Source organism: Pongo pygmaeus, chromosome 1 (genome assembly GCF_028885625.2).
Source record: "Pongo pygmaeus isolate AG05252 chromosome 1, NHGRI_mPonPyg2-v2.0_pri, whole genome shotgun sequence".
NCBI lineage: Eukaryota > Metazoa > Chordata > Mammalia > Primates > Hominidae > Pongo > Pongo pygmaeus.
Window position 1 is genome coordinate 37,562,344 of NC_072373.2, and position 23,370 is coordinate 37,585,713.

The 23,370-nt window shown below is 40.8% G+C and overlaps 1 protein-coding gene across 6 annotated transcripts in view; it reads left to right on the forward strand.

The window, feature by feature from the left end:
• Window positions 1–149: 149 nt before the first annotated feature.
• The window catches only part of LPGAT1 (lysophosphatidylglycerol acyltransferase 1), an 87,508-nt gene continuing 64,287 nt past the window's right edge, over window positions 150–23,370 (forward strand). Inside the window, exons 1-3 of one of the 6 annotated variants that reach the window (XM_054457597.2) lie at window positions 150–290; window positions 531–678; window positions 1,537–1,801. In XM_054457597.2, the coding sequence (XP_054313572.1) occupies window positions 607–678; window positions 1,537–1,801 (337 nt within the window). In that variant the 5' untranslated portion in view covers window positions 150–290; window positions 531–606. Of the gene's footprint in view, window positions 291–530; window positions 817–1,331; window positions 1,411–1,536; window positions 1,802–23,370 lie in introns of those variants that run through there. The other 5 variants (XM_054457659.2, XM_054457632.2, XM_054457642.1 and 2 more) reach the window with 5 other exon arrangements.

Below are 23,370 nucleotides of genomic sequence, written 5' to 3' on the forward strand. Positions count from 1 at the left end.
GCCAGGCAGCGGCGGCCGCGCTTTCATTAGAGGGCGCTGTGGGGGCGGCTCCGCCGCAGTCCCGACTCCCGCCGCTTCCTCCCGCCGCCCCTCCCAGCCAGTCCCGGCGAACGCGGCCGGGCCCTTGGGGACCGAGTCTCGGCGCCGCCGGGGAACGGGCGCGGGCCACGCCACAGCCGGAGCGGGGCAAGGCCCCGCCGCCGCCTTCTTCCGCCGGCCCCGCCGCCGGCCATGCATTCTTCCGGCTCCTCTGACTCCCAAAGCCCCGGCCGGGGCCCGGCCAGCCCGAGGTAACCCCCGGCTCGGCGGTCGCAGGCCCCGGAGCGGCAGCGGAGCCGGGCCAGGGGAGGCGCTGGGGGCGGGGAAGGGGGTGTCGTCGTCGCGTGGCCCGGGGAGGCGGCAGCGGCCTGAGGGACAAGGGCGCGGTAGGCCCCGGGGAGGAGGCGGGGGCGCGGGGCATCCGCCCGCCTCCCCGGGACCCGCCCCGGTGACAGGTCCGGCCTGAGTCCCCGCCGTCCCTCTGTCCGCAGGCAGCCGCGAGGGGAGTAGGGCGCCAGCGCGCTCGCTCGCGCCGCGCCTCGGGCCGCCTGGGCCGCCACCGCGTCCATGACCGCGACCCCTCGGCGGGGGACACCCGCCCCCGCGCTCCGCAGCCGCCCGCCGTCCGCGCCCGCCGAGGTGAGCCCGGCGCGCGGGCCGCGCCCGCCGCCACGACCCTTCCACATCCGCGGAAACCGCTGCAGGCTCTACTGGCTCCCCGCGCTGCGGTCGCCTCTTCTCTGCTCCTTTCATCATCCCCCGCTTCCCTGCCCTCTGGTCGGAAATCCCATTCTCTTCATCCCCAGTTCCTCGGCTTTTACCTCTTTCTGGCTTTTGCTCCCCTCCCCCTACTCCTGTCCTTCCTCTTTTTCGCCTTATAACCCCCTACTTTCTTCCTCTCACCTTGTAAGCTTTTTTTCTAGGCCCCCCATTTTTTTCTTAAAAAAAAAAGAGAAACAAAAACCCTTTTGCTACAAATGAGAATTTTGAGGGTAACTCTTCGCTAGAGCCAGAGACCTTTTAAAGGAATGCATCAGTGTGCAGGAATCCTGGTGGTGAGCAGACTGAGGTCCTCAGTATCTGGGAAATCTTATTGAGAGGACCCTGTTTCGGTCATGTCACTCGTGTCTTCAGTTTGGAGATCCTGAGGTTGTCTGAAGCGAGTGGATCTATTTTTCTAAGTCCAATAGACGACCGCAGTGAGACACGGTGCGGGGACGGCCACCGATTACTGAATGGGAATTGTGTTATCATTTGCTAAATATATTGTGACATACTTCGTGCCTCGGTGAACAGCTCCCTTGACCTTGTGCAGCTCCTCCTCCCTCGCTCTCTTTCCCCCCCTGGAATTTCCCCTGAGAGATCACCGAGGTACTACACCCGGAAAGCTTCGACCCTCGCTGTTTTATTTTGTGCTGGGGGCGATTTCTATGTTGGTGACTGTTTAGATATATTTAGTGAATTTTCCTTTTTAAGTGAATTTTTCTTTCACCCCAGAAAGACAGGACGGAGTCCAATGTGAGGATGGCTATGACTTTGGAAGAAGCTCCGTGGCTGGGCTGGCTCTTGGTGAAAGCACTGATGAGGTTTGCCTTCATGGTCGTCAACAACCTGGTTGCTATTCCATCCTACATCTGCTATGTAATTATACTTCAGCCCCTTCGAGTGCTGGACAGTAAGCGGTTCTGGTATATCGAAGGAATCATGTATAAATGGCTTTTAGGAATGGTGGCTTCCTGGGGATGGTATGCTGGATATACAGGTAAGAGTGAGAACACTTTTCTTTAATGCATAAGAAAAAATTTGTCAGGAACCATGATTAAATATATATTACACTTTAGGTTGAGGATGCTTTCATGTCTTCACTATTGAAAAAAATAAAAAGAAAATAGTTCTATTGGGTTTCTCTTCAGAATCTCAGGAAGACTGATGTTTTCAGAAGTATAATTTCATAATTATGTATTGGTAAATTTCTTAGTGTTTTTATTGTGATTGACATACATTTATTAAAACTGGTCTGCAAAAGCTCTGGTAGAGGAATAGGAGTGCGTTGTATAGGACTCAAGAGCTTATAAAGTGAAGATTTAAGATATTTCATCTATTTCATGGAAGATGCCCATAAACATTGGAAATTTAGAAAAACAATGGAACCATATTTGTGCTAAGATAGTTTAATAAGTTTCTTCATCATTTAATGTGATATTTTACTGTTATCCTTTTGAGCAAGCAAAAATGTCTTTCTTTTAGGTATGTTTCTTTTGTTTATTAGAATCTATATTTTATCTCATAAATCTGAGAGTATTAAATACAAAAAAGTTAAGTTTGTTAAGCTAATTTATCTTCTGAGCGTCTTTAAATAGATTGTGATTTCTGCCTTTAAATTGCATTTGGGGAAGCAAGAGTAACACTATTCAGAAGTGGACTTTTATAGAACTAAATGAGAAGTGTTTATTTTCTGAGACAAACCTTATATGCTTTGAGAACTTATGCCCTTGCTGTGAAAATTCTGTATCGTTTATTGTATTTATTTGATTTTTTTCCCTTAAGAATTAAGATAATGAAAAAAATCATAGAGGTTTTTAGCACTTGTCAGATGTGGAGGCTTTTAGCACAGAAATTCCTACCTGATAGGCAGGCTCCTTGGAGATCATGCAGATGCTGTGGTCAGTAGAGGCTGTAGTTCATAGCTTGGCAGAGTGAGGAGGGGTACTCCCAGGGTCAAGCAGTATGGCAGTTCTCCATTTGAAATTCTGTCTCCCTCTTTCCTGCCCAGGCTGCACCTGCACATTTTATCCACATACACAAGAGAAGGACTGATAGTATACAGCTTTTATGGAGTCTGACAGACTCTTGCTATGTCTGAGTATTCTCAGTTGCCCCAGATGAAGCCTTTTCTCCTTCAGGCAGTGGCATTTATTATTATGCAAGAGCTGAAGCGCCTGGGATAGTGTATGCATTGCTTCCTTGTCGTCTGTCTTGTTGAGATTCCAATGCTTTTTGGATATAGTAGGTGAGCTTCTAGCCCTTTTTTAGGACTTGGTGGTAGCAATAGCAGTGGTAGAGAAAAAATGAAGTTCTAGTCTGTGGTGCTGAATTCTTACCTGAATTGTACTGCTGTCTTAGAGTTGCTTGGCTTGGTATAGTTTGAGCGTTCCCAAATATATGTTATATGGTACTAGTGACTTTATTCTTGTATAGTATACTTAAGTTTGCTTGTTTTAAATTAGCTTATAGTATTTTCAGAAACCCGTTCTAGAAGTTCATTCTGCTTAACAAAGAAATTACTGAAATGTTTGTGCTTGTGTTTAGTGTATTTAATTGTTAGCATGGTGGGAAGGTAAAATTAATTTGGCATTGACCTTGAGATTAGGAGTGCAGTGGTGCTGCTTGAAGTCAAAGTTAGTTGTCCTATGGCCATAGCATAGCTGCAATGTATTTTTAAGCATGTTTTCTTGGGGTGTCTCTTCCTTGCTGACTATAGAACTGTGTAATTTCTTTTGCCACCTGCTTGGAATGTGGTCTTGGCATGATCTGCATATTTTAGTCTCTCTGAAGCATCTGCTCTTCTTCAGGCTACTGAATTTTGACAATTTGATCAGTTTGTCTCATTTAAATATAGACTGTTTTAATGTATATATTTTAAAAGGTTTTCCTATAGGTAGAATACTTGATTTCAGAGAGCCTGGTCATAGTCTGATCATAACAGAAAATAGTCAAGAAGTCAAACAAATGTAGGAATGAATTTGGTTGAAAGCCTCAGCTGAGTTTAAAGAAGCACATCTAAGGAGAGGCTGATGAACAGGTGTACCCATAAAATAATCTCAGAGGTTATATTGCCTTTCTTTAGATAATGTATTTCACTTCTTCCCTTTACATCAATAGGAGGGTGGGCTTGTGAAGAAGTTCTTTTTTCCCTATGCGCAAGTTTCACAGATGGAAAATTGAACATTGCCAAAGGAATTCTGCTCAGCAGATTAAGTATGTTCGTGTTTTAGAATAAAAATTGCCAAAACTTCGTTGAGAAACCACTTATGAGGAAACCTTAAATACTAATTAGGAAGCTAAAAATTGAATATTGGTATATTGGTATAGAATATATATATAATTTTTTTTTTCCAAATTATGACATTCCGTGTAATATGAGTGAATTATTCAGCTCTGCTGATGAGGACTTATGCTGATTATCTAACCTACACAGCCCCATATAGTAGCCGCTGGCTGCATGTCACTGTTTACATTTAAATTAATTAAAATGAAATAAAATTTAGCATTTAGCTCCTCAGTCACACCAACCACATTTCAAGTGCTCAGTACTAGGTGGCTAGTGGCTACTGTATGGACAGTGCAGATACAGAACACTTCTGTCATCACAGCAAGTACTATTGGACAAAGCTGATATAGTAAGCATGGTTTTCTTTTCTTAGGAAAACTAAATTTTATTTTTATTAAAAAATCTTTCCTTAGTTCTAAACGGATGTCTTTTGTGAAAGACAAGAAGATTTATTAAATTTTATTAAACTGTCTCTTAACTCATCACAAAAATGAGCCCTTTAAATTCATACATGCTTCTTGGATGAGGAATGGTGAGGCCAGTAAGCCCAAGAACTTAAATGAACATTCTTGTACTTTAGTTTGCATTCTCAGAGCTGGGGAACTGTCTGTAGACACAGAAGATGGAAAAGGGATTTTCTGGTTTGTTTCTGACTTTAAGTTACATATTTTAAAAAGTACTCTGAAGACACTGGGGTTTGTTCATCCCCGGCTTGCTACTAAAGTAGTAATGATTGTTGTTTTCACGTTTTCCTTTTTTTTTTTTTTTGAGATGAAGTCTTGCTCTGTTGCCCAGGCCAGAGTGCAATGGTGCAGTCTCAGCTGACTGCAACCTCCACCTCCTGGGTTCAAGCGATTCTCCTGCCTCAGCCTTCTGAGTAGCTGGGACTACAGGCGTGTGCCACCACACCCAGCTAATTTTTGTATTTTTAGTGGGGATGGGGGTTTCACTATGTTGGCCAGGCTGGTCTCGAACTCCTGACTTTGTGATCCGCCCACGTTGGCCTCCCAGAGTGCTGGGATTACAGGCGTGAGCCACCGCACCTGGCCTGTTTTTACATTTTCTTTAGTAGGAAGTGCTGTACAGATATCTCATGTTGAGGAAACGTTTTATATTGCCTTTGTCTTAATATTTCAAGGGCAAACCAAAAGAGATACTAGCTTAACTAATGATCCACTTCAGCATGCTTTATGTGAATCTAGGTTAAATCAGTACCTAACCCCCTGGAGTTTAAGTGACGATTGGTAAATTCCAGAGAAAGATTTCATACCAAACAAAATGTATTCTATTTATTTAAAATAGTTTATTTTTATTTTCATTTACTTATTTTAATAAAGGAATTGTCATCCAAACACATTTAATTAAAGTCTCAGCCAGGCACAGTGGCTTATGCCTGTAATCTCAACAACTTGGGAAGCTGAGGTGGGAGAATCACATGAGCCCAGGAGTTCGAGGTTACAGTGAGCTGTGATCATGCCACTGCACTCCAATCTGGGCGACAGAAACCTATCTCAAAAGAAAAAAAAAAAAAGACTATGCATGAAATACTTTAAAAATATTTATTGTTAATATAAACTCCAGAATTTTAATTTTTATATAGGGTGAGAGAGAGTCATGGGCCAAAGTCTGGCTGGAAGGGAGCTGGGGTGCCAGGGGACTTTGCTGCCAAGCTGTTTTTACGTAGCAAACAGTTTTCCTTAAATTGGGCATTATTTGGGGGGGCTTTAGGGAAAGCTGATGGAGATTATGTTTAGTTACCTCCTACTCCCCAACTGACAGCTGCCATGTCTTTCTGGGTTATGTGATTATTTGATAGTGTCCTGCTTTTTGGGGAGGGATACATATTCATTGTGTGACAAAAAGTAATTTTTAGGAATTATTTCTGACTTTGAAATTCTACAGAAAGTTTCAAAAATGTATTTCGAGAGCAATATCTTGTAACCTTCGAGCCATAAAACCAATTTAGTATGTGAAGATGAACATTTTAAGAATGTGAAATAAAATAGAATTCAATAGAATATATCAGAAATGCATGTGTTTATACTGAGTAGTGCTTCAGAATATGTTTTTTACTATGAGTGCAGTCAATATTTGAGAGGCATTGTTCTAGTGGAAAGAGCACTGGGATTTTGGAAAACTCTGGGAGTCAGTGGTCTAGCTTTAACTTTAAATCTGTTCTCACTGGTAGGGGTGAGATCCTTACCTACTCTGGGCCCACTGGATGGATCTTCCTTATAACCCTAGGGTCTGATTTGTTACCTGATGCTCACAGAGTACTCAATAAGTGTCTAGCTCTTGAATGATCCTTTTTTGTTTTTTTGCGAGACAGTCTCACCCTATTGCCCAGCCAGGAGTAGTATAGTGGCGCAGTCTTGGCTCATGACAACCTCTCTCTCTCAGGTTCAAGTGATTCTCATGCGTCAGAGTCCCAAGTAGCTGGGATTACAGGTATCCACCACCGTGCCTGGCTAATTTTGTATTGTTAGTAGAGACAAGGTTTCACCATGTTGGCCAGGCTGGTCTTGAACTCCTGACCTCAAGTGATCTGCCCGCCTTGGCTCCCACAGTGCTGGGATTACAGGCGTGGTGAGCCACTGCACCGGGTTGAATGTTCTCTTTTTCCTTTCCTGGTTCTGAGATTCCCTAGGTGCCTACCTTCCTGAAAGGTCTATTATCAAGGTCATTGCAGTCCATAAAATATGAAACCTTGAATCACATCATGTTTAATATATATAATCTCTTACAATACCACATTTGTTAATTTTTTTTTTTTTTTTTGAGAGACAGATTCTCACTCTATTGCCCAGGCTAGAGTATGGTGGCTAGATCTTAGCTCACTGCAGCCTTGAACTCCTGGACTCAAAAGCGATTCTCCTGCCTCAGCGTTTCAAGTAGCTGTGACTATAAGTGTGCATCACCGTGCCTGGCTAATTTTAAAAAAAGTTTTTGTAGGGATGAGATCTTGCTGTTGACCAGGCTGGTTTTGAACTCCTGGTTTCAAGGGCTGCTCCTTCCTTGACCTCTGAAAATGCTGGGATTATAGGAATGAGCCACCATGCCTGGCCACATTTACTAATTTAACACACCTTTATTGAACTTCAGTTATCTGTGGGAACAGGTACCCTGGAGGTAACTGATAGGCACAAGACGTAATCAATGACTTTAAGGAGCTCACAGCAGCCTTGGTGGGGAGACTGCACCAACAATGAAAATATACAGGGGTACAAGGGGAGGTAAAAGGAGGGGCTCCTGATCTAGCATCAGTGGTAGGTGGTGACAGGGAGGGAATAGGGGACTTAGGGAGAGGCTTTGAAGGAATTTGAATTCCTTTGAATTCTTAGTAATCATAATTCATTTAAGAGATGCAATATGTATCTTTGTGGTGATTATATTGGCTAAGATTTATTGAAAAATAAACCAGGCAGTGACCAAAGTGCTTCAGTCACTTAATGCTCACAATAATTTTATCAGGGTGGTACTGTTATCACTTCTCCTTTTGTTATAGATGTTGAAATTGAAAGAGGTTTCACAGTTACTTCCCCAGAAGCATTAACTGAATTGATGTTGCTACAAGTTGATTTTTGTATTTGAAGAGCCAATATTGACCTTTAGATAATGTTCCTAGAGTGTTTCTTAATTTTTACTACCCATAGGCCCTTTTGCTTTTGAGGCATGAAATCTCTTTCTGAAGATACCACTCTTTAACATCTGAAAGTAATATAGCTGTAGATTTCTTCAAGAGGTTAACAACTTGGTGCTTCAATGGAAATGTTGTAGTGTAATGGAAATTTCATAAAATCTAACTTCCTTAAGGCTCTCTACTCATGTGGAGAACAAAAACTCCACTGGAATTTTTGGTTTTGGGTGCTTGAAAGTAGATTGTCATTACAGTGAGGAGTTACTGCGTGATGTTAGGTTGACAACTGATTTTTTTTTTTTTTTGAGATGAAGTCTTGCTCTGTCACCCAGGCTGGAGTGCAATGGCACGATCTTGGCCCACTGCAACATCTGCCTCTTGGGTTCCAGCAATTCTCCTGTCTCAGCCTTCCGAGTAGCTGGGATTACAGGCATGTACCACCATGCTCGGCTAATTTTTTGTATGTTTAGTAGAGATGGGGTTTCACCATGTTTGCCAGGCTGGTCTCGAACTCCTGACCTCAAGTGATCCTCCTCCCTCAGCCTCCCAAAGTGCTCAGATTACAGGTGTGAGTCACTGCGCCCGGCCGACGACTGATCTTGACATAAATCGAGGAGAAGAGTTTTCAGTAGTGTTTTGATTTTTCTGTGGAAAATATATCATGAAAGGAAATATTTTTGTTCTTCTCCATCCCTGTGGTAGGTAATTAAAGGTAAATATTACTAAATGCTTTAAACTCAGCAATTTGGTAGTACTACAAATTTGATGTCTGTTCTTATTTCAAAGACAGTTTGTAATTGAATAATTTATTTTAGATACTTATTTTGAAATATATATAATCATGCATGCACACACCTTCACATAGACTATTACAGAAGCTCAGGGGGCAGTATTTGTAGTGTTTGTAGTAAGACCTCAAGTTCTGGAGTCAGAAGGAGCTGGGTAAAATAGTTTTTGGTTTATTTTTGTTTATATTTGCCTGGCATATCTTTGCCAATCCTTTTGTTTTCAAACTCCAATTTTTATAATTTGCTTTGATTTAGATGTGTCTCTAGTATATAGCATGGAGTTAGGTTTTGCTTTGTGAGTGAATTTGAAAATCTCTGTTAATATGAGTTGAATCCATATTTATATTTATTCATACGTCAAAAATTTGTCATGGTTCTGCCATTGTATTTTATGTTTTCTATTTATATATACATATGAATGTTAAGTCTTTCACTGTGTAGTATCTTTTTCTTTGCTTTTCAGTTCTGATATTTAGGAAGATTTGTATTTCAGTCTTACTACTTTAATGTTCTTAGTTCTCTATTGATAGCAACCATTCATTCTCTTCTATGACCAAAGGTAAAACTCTTTTTAATCCTTCTGTCTTCCCCTTTCTCTTCTTCCTCACCCAATCTTAGTAATATTTATTTAAAATAGCATATACATCTGTGCTATTATGTATGCTTATGCATCTACTACTTGAGCTTTAAGACTGTACACTGACTCCCAGCTATTACATCAAGGTAATCAGTAAGCTTATTATACTTCTCTCTGCTTTCTCCCTTCTTTCAATTTATGTTATTTGAGTTTATACAGTGTTATAGCCTATAATATTTACATTCTATTTTATCAGCTTCATTTCCATCTGTTTTTGTCTTAATTCTTTAGTTAAATGTAATGTTCACCCAGGTACTTTGTGCAGAGTCATTCTTTGGTTGGCTGAAGTTTATCCTCTAGCAGTTTCTCAATAAGGGCTCAGGGGAACAAGATGAGGATATTATTCTTACAACATTTTCAGATTTGTCTTTTGTTGCTTTATACGTTTTTTGTTTTTTTGAGACGGAGTCTCACACTGTTGCCCAGGCTGGAGTGCAGTGGTGCGTTCTCAGCTCACTGCAACCTCCGCCTCCTGGGTTCAAGCAATTGTCCTGCCTCAGCCTCCTGATTAGCTGGGATTACAGGCATGCACTATCACACCCGGCTAATTTTTGTATTTTTAGTAGAGATGGAGTTTTGCCATGTTGGCCAGGCTGGTCTCGAACCCCTGGCCTCAGGTGATCTGCCTGCCTGGGCCTCCCAAAGTGCTAGGATTACAGGTGTGAGCCACCACGCCCAGCCCATTGCTTTATGCTTGAAGGATAACTTAGCAGGTTACAAAGTCTTTGCCTCACACTTTCTTTTTTTGAGTATCTTACAGGTATTATACAAATGTCTTCTGGCATTAAATGTTATATGAAGCCAGATTGAATTTTTTCCTGTTATTGACTTGGTCTTTTTGCCTGTCTGCCCAAAGGGATTCTCCCTTTATCTCTCATATCTAGTAACTTTATTAGGATATAGTGGTATTGATTGTTTAGCTTAATTTTTACTGGTACATGTGTACCTTTTTAATATTTAGATTCAAATGTATTTTCATTTCAGGAAAGTTTTCTTTAATCATATCTTTAAATATTTACTTTGTCTCATTGTTTTGATTTTCCTTTTTGGAGACCTTAGTTATATGTATGTTGAATCTCCTTTTGTATGTCTTTTATATCTGTTATTTTTCCTTTAATCCTTTTAAACACTTTTTCATTTGTTTGTTTCTTTCATGTCTCTTACTGTGTTGTCTGCAATGTCTCTTCTTTGTTCTCCTATCAGTTTCTTCTTCATTTCTGTGATGGCTTTGTTTATTCTTCTAATTTTTTTTTGTTTTGTTCTACCAATTCATGCTTCCCTATTCCTGTTATCCAGACATTTCTCCCTTGAGTTCTTGTATTTCTTATTTGTGGTCTTGTTCTTAGTGATGATGGCTTCACTGATTTTCTTAAAATCAAGCAAAATTATTCAGCTATAATTTTTGTCTTCTCCATTGTAATTTTTTTTTAGTGTACTTTGACAGTTGGTACATTATCTATCATTTTTCTTAAAGTATCTCTCAGTCAGTACCATACCAGTTACCTTTTTTTCCTTGTGACTTAATGAATTGGATTTTCCTCAATCTGTTATTTGTAGGAGGTTTGGATGGGGCCAGGGTAGATTTCCAGATTTCTGCCTCAGAGGTAGTCTTTTTCACGTATGACACCTGGGTGTGTTTCTCTGTGTTGCCACAAGTCTTTTGCCTCTCTAAACCAGAACAAGTCTAGAAGGTCTTTTGCCACTAATTCTGAACTTTCAACTCCTTCCTTTGCAGCTGTGATTGGAGGGACATGGCTCCAGCATGCCAATGTAAACCACCCCACTGCCTGCCTTTTTTTTTTTTGAGATGGAGTCTCACTCTTTTGCCTAGGCTGGAGTGTAGTGGTGCAATCTTGGCTCACTGCAACCTCTTGCCTCCTGGGTTCAAGCGATTCTCTGCCTCAGCCTCCCGAGTAGCTGGCAGTACAGGCGTCTGCCACCATGCTTGGCTAATTTTTGTATTTTTAGTAGAGTTGGGGTTTCACCATGTTGGCCAGGCTGATCTCGAACTTGTGACCCCAGGTGATCCACCTGCCTCAGCCTCTGAAAGTGCTGGGATTACAGGCGTGAGCCACCGTGCCCGGCAACCCTTTTCTTAAGGAAAGGTATTGTTCCTGTTGCTTTCTGAGATCTGCCACTGTCAGGCCCTCCTCATCACATGCCACAGTGTCTTTCCCTATAAGCTGCTCTCCACCCCAGCATAGATTGTCTGCCTTGTTTGATCTCAGCCTTGTTCTCAGGTACTTTGGTGGTTTTATTTTTTAGATTTAAATTGTTTGGCTTTTTTTGTTGTTGGAGACAGGGTTTTGTTCTGTCACCCAGGCTGGAATACCATGGTGCATTCCAACTCACTGTAGCCTGAAACTTCTGGCCTCAAGTGATCCTTCCCACCTCAGCCCAAGTAGCTAAGACAACAGGCATGTACCACCATGCCTGGGTAATTATTTTAATTTTTTTGTAGAGATGGGGCCTTGCCAAGTTGCCCAGACTGGTCTCAAACTCCTGGCCTCAGGCAGTCCTTTCACCTGGCCTGCCAAAGTGCTGTGATTATAAGCATGAGCCACCGCACCTGGCCTGGGATTTTTCTATTTTTGTTTTTCTCCTAGGTTTTCTGAAAAAGCAGTTTTGTGCAGTTTTTTCTCCTTGTTGCTATCTGTATTTTCCCAGAAGATTCATGCCTATAATGCTACTATGTCCATACCAAAAAGTACAACACAAGATTTTTGTTTAACTATGTAATTATAATTCAAATAGCACTGCCACCATCCTATTGTACATTAGTTGATTATTATAGAATGGAGAGCAGTTTTACCATCTAATTAATTTTCTTTGAGGTCTGTTCAAAAGCATAAAGTAGCCTCCAAAGTGTGTTTGTTTTGTCTTCCTGTGGTTTCCAAACTGTTTTGATTCTTAGACTGCTTACCAGTAGCGTATGTTTAAGACATCCACTCTATTTCCATTTGGCTGCAGTAAGAAAATGTCATCAAAATGAATGGAAGGAGTGAGTTACCTTTGGTACTTTAGTAAGGAATATGAAATAAATGTGACATTAATACAGTAAAGCTCTAGGGTCTGGTCTGCCTTGAGAACTTTAAAGATCACTAGTGCACCCCAAAGTTTGACAAATATTGTTACATAAGAGTTTACCATTCCTAATCTAAAATTAGGATTTGCTGAGTATTTAGGCTTTGTTTTAGGAGTTTCTTTTCAGAGTTTGCAGATTAGTGGCCATATTCAGAAGCCGATGTGTTCTATTTTGTCTTAGCACTATTTAAACTTAAAAAAAATTAGTTGTCAACTTTTCAAATTAGGGAGATTTCACAAATCATGAAAACAAATTCCACATTTCCAGCTATTCTTGAGAAATTAGAGATCTGGCCATGCTGAGCCCTCGTTCCTGCATAGTAACGATTTGCTGGAGCTGCGTGATGTCCACCCCCTTTACTGTCCAGTTTATCCCAGATCCTGCTTCTTGTCTTATTTTGGGCCTACTTTACTTATTCAGGATACTTGCTTGGATCCCAGAGACTTGGGTGATGTTCATTTTAAAACATTTAAATTATAATTACTAGTCTATTTCTGTTAAGCATAGTTTTGCATTTATATGCCCTAGTAGTGCCTAAGACTAATGAACTCTACCATTAAAAACTGAAAGTTGGCTGGGTGCGGTGTCTCATGCCTGTAATCCTAGCACTTCGGGAGGCCAAGGCAGGTGGATCACTTGAGGTCAGTAGTTTGAGACCAGCCTGGCCAACATGGTGAAAACCCGTCTCTACTAAAAATACAAAAATTGGACTGGCGTGGTGGTGCACGCCTGTAGTCCTAGCTACTCGGGAGGCTGAGGCAGGAGAATTGCTTGAACCCAGGAGGGAGAAGTTGCAGTGAGCTGAGATCGCACCACTGCACTCGAGGCTGTCTCTGGACAGAGTGAGTGAGACTCTGTCTCAAAACAAAAACAAAAACAAAAAACCTGGAAGTTTGTTAGTAATCTCAACTGCTGATTTTATGAAGCAGAGACGTTTAATAGGAACTAAAAAATGAAGCACCATTACCAAAAGCTGTGGTCACAAGGTTTTTGAAGTTTCATGTATCCTATTACTGACATGGTAAAATGTTGCCAGTTGTTTATATACTCATTAGTTAGTAGAATGTCTCATTTCTTCTTAAGAATATAATTATCTAAAATCTAGATTATTAAAAATTCTTTTTTTTTTTTTTTTTGAGATGGAGCCTCACTCTGTCACCCAGGCTGGAGTGCAGTGGCGCGATCTCGGCTCACTGCAACCTCCATCTCCTGGGTTCAAGTGATTCTCCTGCTTCAGCCTCCTGAGTAGCTGGGACTACAGGTGCCGGCCACCAAGCCTGGCTAATTTTTGTATTTTCAGTAGAGGCAAGGTTTTGCCATGTTGGCCAGGCTGGTCTCGAACTCCAGACCTTAGGTGATCCGCCTGCCTCTGCCTCCCAAAGTGCTGGGATTACAGGTGTGAGCCACCATGCCCAGCAATGGATGGTTTTATGAATAGTTGAGTTCGTTATGAATTGCATGTTCAAAATGGATTTGTGGCAAGTTTTTTGAAAAACAGAGATCAATATATACATTTCCCCCAATATGATGGTTCCATTTATTAAAGTTAATTGAGGTCCTTGAAGGGAAGAAAATTAATTGGGGGCTAAATTTATAAGTATAGGTTACATGGATAAGGAACAAGGATGTCATTTGGAATAATTGTTGCAGGCTGTTTTATACGGTTGGGATAGAATTTGTTTTTGTATATGAGACTCTGAATTGAGCAGCCATTATAAAGTGTAAATAATCATTCTAAGCTGTGTTAAGCCTCAGATACTTGTGTATAGATGTATTTTCAACAAATAATAGATATTGCAAAATAAGTATATTAGAGATAGCATGATGTGTTGGGAAAAAAACATTGATTTTTGAGCTAGTATGAGGTTGGATCCTGTTTCTCCCACTTGCTAGTTTTATCTTTGAGCTAGTTGCTTAATTTCTCTGAGCTTCAGTTTCATCATCTATAAAAATGGAGGTTATGAAACTTGAATGTAAAGTGAAGCCTGGTGTTTGGCACTCTATAAATGATAATTTCATTATTATTAGAATGATCATTATTATATTAATGCCTAGGAAAATAATTATGTTAGCCTTTTGGGAAAAGGCATGTGTAAATGAATAAAAGCTAACTTATGAGGTAGTCTTAGAAATATATCTGAGGCTATTCAGGCCTAGCTAGTAGTGTAGCTCAATTGAGTTATTGCTTTAATCAATCAGTAAAAATAATTTAGGCCGTAGTCTTAATAAAATATTAACTAATTAGATTTTATGTTTGTAAATTTTGCAGTGCTTCAAAGCAATTTGTTAATTCAGTCACCTATTCTAATGCAAAAATTTGAGTGCCTTCTCTGTGTCAGATATTGTGCTGGTGGCTGGGAGTACAGTGGCAAACAAAACAGCATAGTTCCTGTTCTTAAGAAGTTTATGTGTTAGTGTGGGAGACAGACAACAGGAGTCACATCATAACCATGGAATCACGTGTGAAAAGGGCTATGAGAGGATGAGACAGGGAACTTGAGCTTGAGACCAGTGGTGCCAGGGAGGGATGCCCTTGAGAAAGGAACATTGAAATTGAGACCTGAGGAATCAGTAGGAGTTGGCCAGGTGAAGCTAGGAGGAGGGACAGCATGCACAAAGGCAGAAAAGCCGGGCGCAGTGGCTCACGCCTGTAATCCCAGCACTTTCGGAGGCCAAGGAGGGCGGATCACAAGGTCAAGAGATCAAGACCATCCTGGCTAACACGGTGAAACCCCGTCTCTACTAAAAAAATACAAAAAATTAGTCGGGTGTGGTGGCGGGCGCCTGTAGTCCCAGCTACTCGGGAGGCTGAGGCAAGAGAATGGCGTGAACCTGGGAGGTGGAACTTGCAGTGAGCCGAGATTGTGCCACTGCACTCCAGCCTGGGTGACAGAGCAAGACTCAGTCTCAAAAAAAAAAAAAAAAAGAAAAGCATTTGTCATGTTTGAGGAACAAAGGGAGGCTAGTGGCTGCAGCAGGCAGGGAGTGAGGGGGAGAGTTTAGTGGTTGAGGGAAGCTGGTGAGGCCAAATCCTTTAAAGCCTTGTAGTGCATATTAAGGATTTTGAAATTTATCTTGAGGAAACCATCGAAGAGTTTTAAGTAAGGGAATGATGAAATCAGATTCCCACTTGTAATTCTACTCTGCAGCTTTGTAGAAATGGACTCAAGAGAAGCCACTGTGTGTGGCCAGGAGACCCTGTGGAAGATTCTCACCGTATCAGGTGAGGGTGATGGTTGGTCTAGTGATGATGGCAGTGGAGATGGAAAGTGAACTGATTGGAGAGTTTTGTAGGAGGGAAAATTGTCAGGACTTGCTGAGAGATTAGACATGGAGGATGAGGTAGACAGAGAGGTGACAGGGATGCCCCTGAGGTTTCTGGTGTGAGCTGCTGGGTAGATGGGGAAGCTCAGAGAGGAGGTAACATTGAGAGGAAAGATTTAAAAAATTTAAAAATTTAGCATAGGGTAGATGAAAAACATCCATGTGGAGCTGTGAAATTGACATGGATGTGCAGTCTGGAACTTGTAAGGGAAATTTGAGCTAGAAAGAGAAATTGGCAAATTATCCATGGTGTTTAAAGCTGCGATCACCTAGGGATATTTCAGTACGAAGTGATGAGAGGCCCAGGATTAACTCGTGAGGGAATGCCACCATTTGGAGGTTAAGAGAGGAAGATGGGAAGAGAAGAAGTGAAAGGAATGCCAGCCTTAAGAGTGTGGGGTCACAGAAGTCCACAGTGTTTCAAGGCAGGGACCTACTGAATGCAGCTGAGCATTTATTTGCGTTTTCGAAGATGAGAGCTGACATATCTTTTATTGTATTTAGCAAGAGCAGCTTTGTTGAGGTGGTAGAAGTGTAACTAGATTGGAGTGGGTTGAAGATGAATGATGAATGGGAGAGGACAAAATGGAAACAAGAATGTATGATTTTCCAGAAGTTTGGCTGTGAAGGAGTAGACGGTGATACTGGAGGGAGTGATATAGGGTCAAGGGAAGACTTTTTACATTTTTTATTTTTTAAGGTGGAAAAGTCTAGATCCTGACCCACTTAGGGTTGTACTTGATGAAACCAGGATCATTTACTTACACAGCTAGTGTATCAGGAAACTATTCTTGGTGAGGATTGAATGAAAGAATGCATATCAGCACTCCATACATGGAAAGCACTTAAATGTTGGCTCTGTTGGCAGAATCAGGCTGAGTGGTCCAGAGCCCCCATGGATCTGGTCCTGTTCCAAGCTCTTTAGTAAGGCTGCTCTCCTGCAACCCCTCTGCATTTTCTCAGTTTCATTCTTCCTCTCCCCAAAATCTGTTCTTTCGTTTCTTTGAAAATTTCTACTTGCCTGTCTAACCTTGTGACACCCTTCCACACTGCTCCAGTTTCCACTCTTTGCCTCCCTCTGAACCTCTTTGGCATCAGCTCTGTAATTGTGGTTCCTAACTATTGGGCTGAGATTTCCTGCAGTGCTTCAGAGTTATCTCAGGGGGTCAGGAATCCATACGCATATTAAGTACCATCTGTGGATGAATAAATAATGTGTCTTGTAAATATGTGCTAATGTTTTTCAAATATATGTGGCTGCTGTTTTGATTAATAAGAAATCCTTTAAAAGCTTTTAAACTTTGTTGTTACTTTTATTATGGATATTTTCACTCAATTCTAAAAGAACTGATACATTAAGGCTGGACACATTTTTTGACCTTAAAAAAGAATGTTCATACTTGACAAGGTTAGGAATCATTGCTCTACAACATTCAGATTTCTCCTTCGTGTTCTTGACTATTACCTTTTCTTTTCCTGTCTCTTTAACAGACTTGTAAATTGCTTAAGGGCAGGGGTTGTGGTTCTTTCTTCTTCCTTGTACCTTACTGCAGAGGTTGGCAAGCTACAGCCCTTGGGCCAAATCCAGCTCACTGCCTGTTTCATAACTCCCCTCCAGCTAAGAAGCTTGTACAGATGAACATTTGCAATCAACCTGATGCTAAGAGAACACTAACTTTGAACTCCAATTAAGCAAAATGTTCTTTCCTGAGAAATAATTCCTTTCTTGTCATTAGTAGACCTGCATTATATAAGTTGTATTCAATTATTATTAATTTTTTATTTTGAATTTTGTCAATAAAATTTTCATAGAAATTTGTTAGAAAATAAATTTGTTATATAAGTATGTACATAATACCCTCATTTGCCTCTTGGCCTGCATATTTGAAAATTTTGCTATCTGATCCTTTATAGAAAAAGTTTGAGGACCCCTGCTTCGTAGTCATAGTTTCTAACCTTGTCTAAACATCTGAATTATTTGAGGAGCTTTAAGTAAGAAAACATACATATTTATAAGCATAAATATATATATTCCTGTACCCTGGAGATTCTGAATCAGTACATCAGGGGTGGAGCCTGGGAACTTATATTTTTAACAAATTATTGAATTGTTTGGGAATCACTTCCTTTTAAGGCATTCGTAGAGTTGAACCCCAAGAGATAATGAAATGAATATTGAGTTATATTCATAGATAAATTCTTACTTCAGCATTTAGTAGCTATGAGACCTTATCCAAATAACTGCTTGTTTTGCTGGTTTAAAAATTTTTTAATTCTTTTATTTATAGACAGTTTTGCTTACTTTCTGCAGTGGTAGTTCTTTTACCTTTGGAGGTTTATTAGAACCTCTTTCAGAATCTGATGAAAGTAAATAGCCCCTCCCTCTAGAAGGGTGCGCCTGTGTTAGTTTCCTGTGACTACCAAAACAAATTACTACAGAAGTGCTTAAAGCAACATAAACTTATTCTCTTACTGTTCTAGAGGCCCGACATTCAAATCAAGGTGTCAGCAGGGCTGAGATCCCCCCAGAGGTTCTGGGGGAGATCCCTCATCTCTTCCAACATCTGGGCTGCATTCCTGGGCTTGTGGCTGCATCACTCAGCCTCAGCCTCCAGGGTCACACTACTGCCCATTCTTCTCTGTGTATCTCTTACACAAGGACTCGAGTCATTGGATTTAAGGTCCATCTGGATAATCCAGGATAAGCACTTCCCCTCAATATTCTTAACTTAATCACATTTTTTATTATATGAAGTAACATTCACAGGTTCCAGGGATTTGACATGGATATCTTTGGGGTTGTGGAGGGGTGCATTTTTCAGTTTTCCATAGAACCTTTGCACATGGTCACAATTTTACAGTTTCAAGGAGTCATAACTCTGAAGTCCATTTATGGATCCTATGGACTCTAGGTTTGGGCTCCTTGCTCAGTGAAAACCTTATACCTATAGTGTGTTCTAGTTAATCTCTTTATTCTTTCCTGTCTCTGTGTCATATGCTTACATTAATCATCCTATTAATACCATTTTCAAAATGATGTTTTTTTCTTGTAACCTTAGATTTTTCCATGTATAGTTTGCTGGTTAGGTTAATTTCTCTGATTCCCTTAGGAACTGTTTATCCTTTGATAAGACTTTTTGTTAAAAAGAAAGCCCTCCCAAGCCTTTTTACTTCGTTCTGCAGTAGGGAGACTAACTTCTGTGCCAACACAGATAACCAGTAATGCTTGTAGTGAGAAGAAACACATTGATTGAGTATCTGCTGTGCCAGGCCGTTTAACAAGTGCTTACACATGGCTTCTTATTTAATGTTGAAAACAGTCCTGTCAAGGGAAGTGGTATCAGTGAGCAAATGAAGGTCTGTGGAAGTTAGGTAATGTGCACAACGTGAGTGATAGAGCTGGCAAGAGCCGAGCTAGTCTTTGAGTGAAGGGCTGCTCTAAAGCCCATGTGTTTTCATTATACCATGAAAACACAGCACACTTCACTTTTAGTTAAATGGTTAGTAATCTCGTTAGACAGGGGCTACCTGTGTTTTGGTTTCACTGGATTCTAGTCAGATTTACAGTGCTTACTTACAGTATTACCTTGCACAAGTATCTTCTCTGATCCTTAGCTTTAAATAACGCTAATACCTGGATGGTATGTCTTTTAGGGCTGTTGTAGAAATTGAGAAAATATAGACTGAAAGCCCCTCCAAATAGAAACATTTTGCTACTATGTAGTATAAATACAATTAATTGGTTTCTCATTTCAGAATATTCTTAATACTTTATTCTTTTCCTTTTCTAGATTTCAAGATTTGGGAATGTGGCTAAGCCTCAAACCAGAGGATACATTAACCCCAACTATGAATTTCTTTGCTTAAAATCTCTTAGATATTTGGCTGTTGTGAATTCTTACATTCTGCTTTCTGTTTTTTATTTCAAGGGGCATCCCCAACTTTGTGTAGCTCAGTTCCACTTAGGATATCTACATTTGTGGTAACTTTCTGAGCAGTTCTCTTTCCTAGGTCAGTTTTTAACTCCTCTCATTACCTCTTTGCCATGGTTTTAGCTGGTGGCTTGGAACTGTGCTCTGGAGACTTCCTCTTTTTTCTTGTCTCCCTCCCCTAATTTATTCAAACCCTCATTTATCTATAGATAGTCTTTTCTGCATGGTTAATATCCCATCTTGCTTTCTTCATCTCACTAGTACTATCTCCTTCTATCTTTGCTCTTATCCTCCAGGATATAAAGATACTCTCATCTTTTTTGTTTTTTAGGCAGAGTCTCACTCTGTCACCCAGGCTGGAGTGCAGTGGCGGGATGGCAGAGTCTCACTCTGTTGCCCAGGCTGGAGTGCAGTGGCGGGTGGCGGGATCTCGGCACACTGCAACCTCCACCTCCCAGGTTCAAGCAATTCTCGTGCCTCAGCCTCCTGAGTAGCTGGGACTACAGGTGCACATCACCATGCCTGGCTAATTTTTGTATTTTTTGTAGAGACGGAGTTTCATCATGTTGGCCAGGCTGGTCTTGAACTCCTGGCCTCAAGTGGTCCACCCACCTTGGCCTCCCAAAGTGCTGGATTACAGGCATGAGCCACTGCGCTCAGCCAAGATACTCCCATATTTTAAAAAAAATCCCCATTTAGCAAACTAGCCTCCATCATTCCCAACAGCCCTTCATTCCTTCCCTCTGACCCATGTGTTATCAGTTCCTTTTACATACTGGCTTTCTGTTGTTTATAACATAATGTTAAGGATTCTGATGCTTTAATAAGAATCCCAAGCCTGCCTTATCTTTTGGGTCTTCCCTCCCTTTATTCTTTCTGCTGCAGTGTAGAATGTCCCTCCTATCAAGACCCAGTCCTTTTGTTTGGATTTCATTCCTCCCTGCTTGCTCATAAACCTTCCTTCATTGTTAATGTCCTCTTTCTTTAACTTTCATAAAAACTCTTGACTTTTCAATTACTTTTAAAGAATTGGAGGATATGGTAGCCTGGGTCTATGTTTCCAAATACCAACAAGAGACTAGAGCTGAATAGTGTCTCCCCACTTTGGGTGGTGAATGTTCTTTTTATTTAAACACAGTCCCACTGCTCCCTATTGTCACATAGGAAGCCTACTTCCCTCTGTTGTCACCTGTGTGGTGATAAAACAGGAATTTTGTATTCCCTGGCCTAAAGTCTAGTATCTGACTTTTAAAAGTAATCCTATAATCTGAATTTGTATTTATAGATATAATCTTATTTCCTCTTCTTCTCAGTACCAGCTATCTCCCCAAGAAGGTTACTACCCGGGCATGTTCTCCCTGTCTTTGGTATCTCTTCCCTTCATATTTCAGCTCACAATGACTTCTTTTCCTAGCTTCTGTGGTACATATTTTCGTGTGTATTGTATTATTTCACAGTTTGTTTTTTATTCCCAATAAGTGAGCAAACTTCTTGAAGACAGGGATTGTATTACCTCAATTAAAAAGTTGACTTAAGTTTTATATGGAAGAAAACATACCTTTAAAAAGCAAAAATCCCACAGCTAAGTGAGATGCTGGCATGATGATGGGCATGAGAGCTGAATATGACCGGGAACAGCATATTCAAGATTCCAGTCTATCTGTACTCCAGGGCATACATCTGTTGACTGGAAAAGCAGGCAAATTGTGTATACTATTTAAAATGTTTATCTGTTTTAATTTTTCTTTTTTCCTTCCACCCTCTGTCTTCCCTCACGTTCTGCTTTCTCTTGAATTGCATTAATTACTTCATGATAGAATTCTAGTATACTTTTATATCTTCTGCAGTGGTAGAACCCTGTGTCTCTCTGAAGAAAATGAAACCAGTTGAATGAATGAACATATCAATTAGTGCTTTGGGGGATAGTGAACAGGAGGTGGTATAAATTAATTATATTTACCATCTGTGTTTTTCTTTTCAACTAATTCAGTCAGGCAGGGAGGAACCATAGAGTTACGTTTCTTCTGCTTGACTTAAAATATCTCAAAATTCCTTTCCGGCTCTACATTTCTATAAGATCAAAACCTTTACTATATATAATAGTTCAGTTCTAAAGCTTTTTAGAGCTCTGTTAGCAAAACAGATAGGTATTCATGTAGTACACATATTCCTGGCAATTTGGTGTAATCCTTTACCTTTAGGAGATGTTAGAATTTCCTTTTTTCCATTTACTCATTTTAAGAATTGTATTAGTCTGTTCTTAACACTGCTAATAAAGACATACCCAAAACTGGGTAATTTATAAAGGAAAGAGGTTTGAATGACTCACAGTTCCACATGGCTGGGGAGGTCTCACAATCATGGTGGAAAGCGAATGAGGAGCAAAGTCATGTCTTACATGGCAGCAGGCAAGAGAGAGCTTGTGTAAGGGAACTCCTCTTTATAAAACCATCGGATCTCGTGAGACTTATTCACTATCATGACAACAGCATGGGAAAGACCCGCCCCTCATGATTCAATTACCTCCCACCAGGTCCCTCCCACGACACATGGGAATTATGGGAGCTATAATTCAAGATGAGATTTGGGCAGGGACACAGCCAAACCATATCAGGAATCTAAGGCCGATACTGCTAAATTCCATTACTTAGTTAAAGTTTTCCCAGTGTTATAAAATTAAAAGACCCTTGATTTACATTTGAATCTCTGAATTCAGTGTTGTTGCTCAACTTATACATAAATGAAAGGAGCTATTTAAAAGGGTGAGACAAGAAACCTTTGAGCAAGTTGGGGATTTTGTACAGGTGGAAGTGCTGTTATTGGGACATACTATAGAAAGAAACTTAAGATGTAAAGTCTTGGCTACCTCAGCTCTCAGTGGTTTAACACAGTTAATTTTTTTTTTTTTTTTCGGAGTCTTGCACTGTCTTCCAGGCTGGAGTGCAGTGGCGTGGTCTCGGCTCACTGCAAGCTGCGCCTCCCAGGTTCACGCCATTCTCCTGCCTCAGCTTCCCGAGTAGCTGGGACTATAGGCGCCTGCCACCACGCCCAGCTAATTTTTTTTTTTTTTTTGTATTTTTAGTAGAGACGGGGTTTCACTGTGTTCGCCAGGATGGTCTCGATCTCCTGACCTTGTGATCCGCCCGCCTCAGCCTCCCAAAGTGCTGGGATTACAGGCGTGAGCCACTGTGCCTGGCCAACACAATTAATTTGAACCAGGCTACTTTGGGGGAGAGGTTGTTAGATAGTAAATGGAAGAAAATAAACATGAAACAAAAAGAGTGCAGTCCATTTAGTAATGCCTCCCATTATTACTTTGATCTGGAGGAAAAAACATATTTACTATTTGGCCCATTACAGAAAAAGTTTGCTGAGTCCTGCTCCAGGGTAAATATCCAGAAGTGGGTTTTCTGAGTCATGTTGTAAATGTATGTTTAACTTCATGAGAAACTGCCAAACTCTTTTCTGGAGTGGCTATACCATCTTACGTTCCATCAGCAATGTTCCAGTTGTTCTCTGCCCTCACTAGCTCTTGGTATTGCGAATATTTTAAAATTTTACTCATTTTAGTAAATGTGTAAAGGTAGCTTGTCAAGTTTTAAATTTTCATTTCCCTAGTGGCTAATGATGTTGAACATCTTTTCATATAGTTATTTGCCATCTGTGTCCTCTTTGGTGAAGTGTCCAAGTCTTCTCTTAATTTTTTTAATTGGGTAGTTTGTTCTCTTAATGCTGAGTTTTGAGAGTTTTTTTTTTTTTTTTTTTTTTTTTGAGATGGAGTTTCGCCCTTGTTGCCCAGACTGGAGTGCAATGGCATGATCTCGGCTCACTGCAATTTCCACAACTCTGCCCGGGTTCAAGTGATTCTCCTGCCTCA